Consider the following 968-nt stretch of genomic DNA (forward strand, 5'->3'; position numbering starts at 1 on the left):
TACTTTCCTACAATGGTGAGATTATGATGTGATCTTTCAAGAAACTGCCCTGAGCTATTTGTTAAAGACTGATGGTTATCAATGGTAACTCTCTGCTTAGTTTTCACCCTTTTCCACCTCCATTGCGCTGGGCTGTTTGACCACCTCTTGATTTTCCAATTTCATTACTCTTTTCGGGTCATTCCAGGTTTGAAGCACCAGACTTGCCAAGAGGGATCAGGTCATTTGTCTGTGAGGGCTGATATCCCGCTACCACACTTTGGTAGAAGGCAAAAGCACTGATAATGCAGTAGGTGCTGTGTAGAGTTGCCAGCTCTCTTTCAATCTATTTTGGCAGGTTTCATGCATGATGTCATATTACAGGCAACCCCCGCTTAGCGCTGTTAATTGGGACCTGAAAAAATGAGCATTAAGTGAAACCAAAAGTAGCTGATGACCCAAGATGGTGACCACAATTGTTTTTAACGACTTGAGATGGTGACTGGGAGCCTTATAGCGAAACTCGCTGAGCGCTAAGCGAAACCAGGTATCGATTTCAAATGAGCGTTATAGCGAAATGACGTTAACCGGGGGTTGCCTGTAATTACAGCGCACACTTTACGCCGGGAAGGCAAATGCACACGACTATTACATTTTAAAACCCCACGGAAGCACTGTATAAATCAGATCCGGCGTTTAATATTCATTTGAACGAGTGCCCTAACACTTCACGGCCCCGGGCGACTCCCAGCAGCCTCCGGGAGATGGACTCCCGGCGGCTGCGGGTCGGCCTGGGGGGCCGCTCTGGTGCCGGGTGCGGACGGGCTGGAATCGCTGCCCCTGCTGACAGCACCCGCCTTTTCAGCGTATTGTAGCCGGGCGGACGCTCGGCGGCGCAGAGCCCGGCCCGGCCTGGCGCAAGTCCTGCCTCAGCTGCACGTGGCGCCGTCCGAGGGCAGCGCTGGTGCCCGCGAGCCGGCGGCCGCCCC

The 968-nt window shown here is 52.8% G+C and overlaps 1 protein-coding gene across 1 annotated transcript in view; it reads left to right on the forward strand.

Moving 5' to 3' along the window:
- Nucleotides 1-743: 743 nt before the first annotated feature.
- The window catches only part of SYT17 (synaptotagmin 17), a 72,441-nt gene continuing 72,216 nt past the window's right edge, over nucleotides 744-968 (forward strand). The window contains exon 1 of the mRNA XM_019542111.1: nucleotides 744-845. Coding sequence (XP_019397656.1) covers nucleotides 744-845 — 102 coding nt within the window. The remainder of the gene's footprint in view (nucleotides 846-968) is intronic.

The sequence above is a fragment of the Crocodylus porosus genome, unplaced genomic scaffold, assembly GCF_001723895.1.
Source record: "Crocodylus porosus isolate Cpor-Errol unplaced genomic scaffold, CroPor_comp1, whole genome shotgun sequence".
Lineage (NCBI taxonomy): Eukaryota > Metazoa > Chordata > Crocodylia > Crocodylidae > Crocodylus > Crocodylus porosus.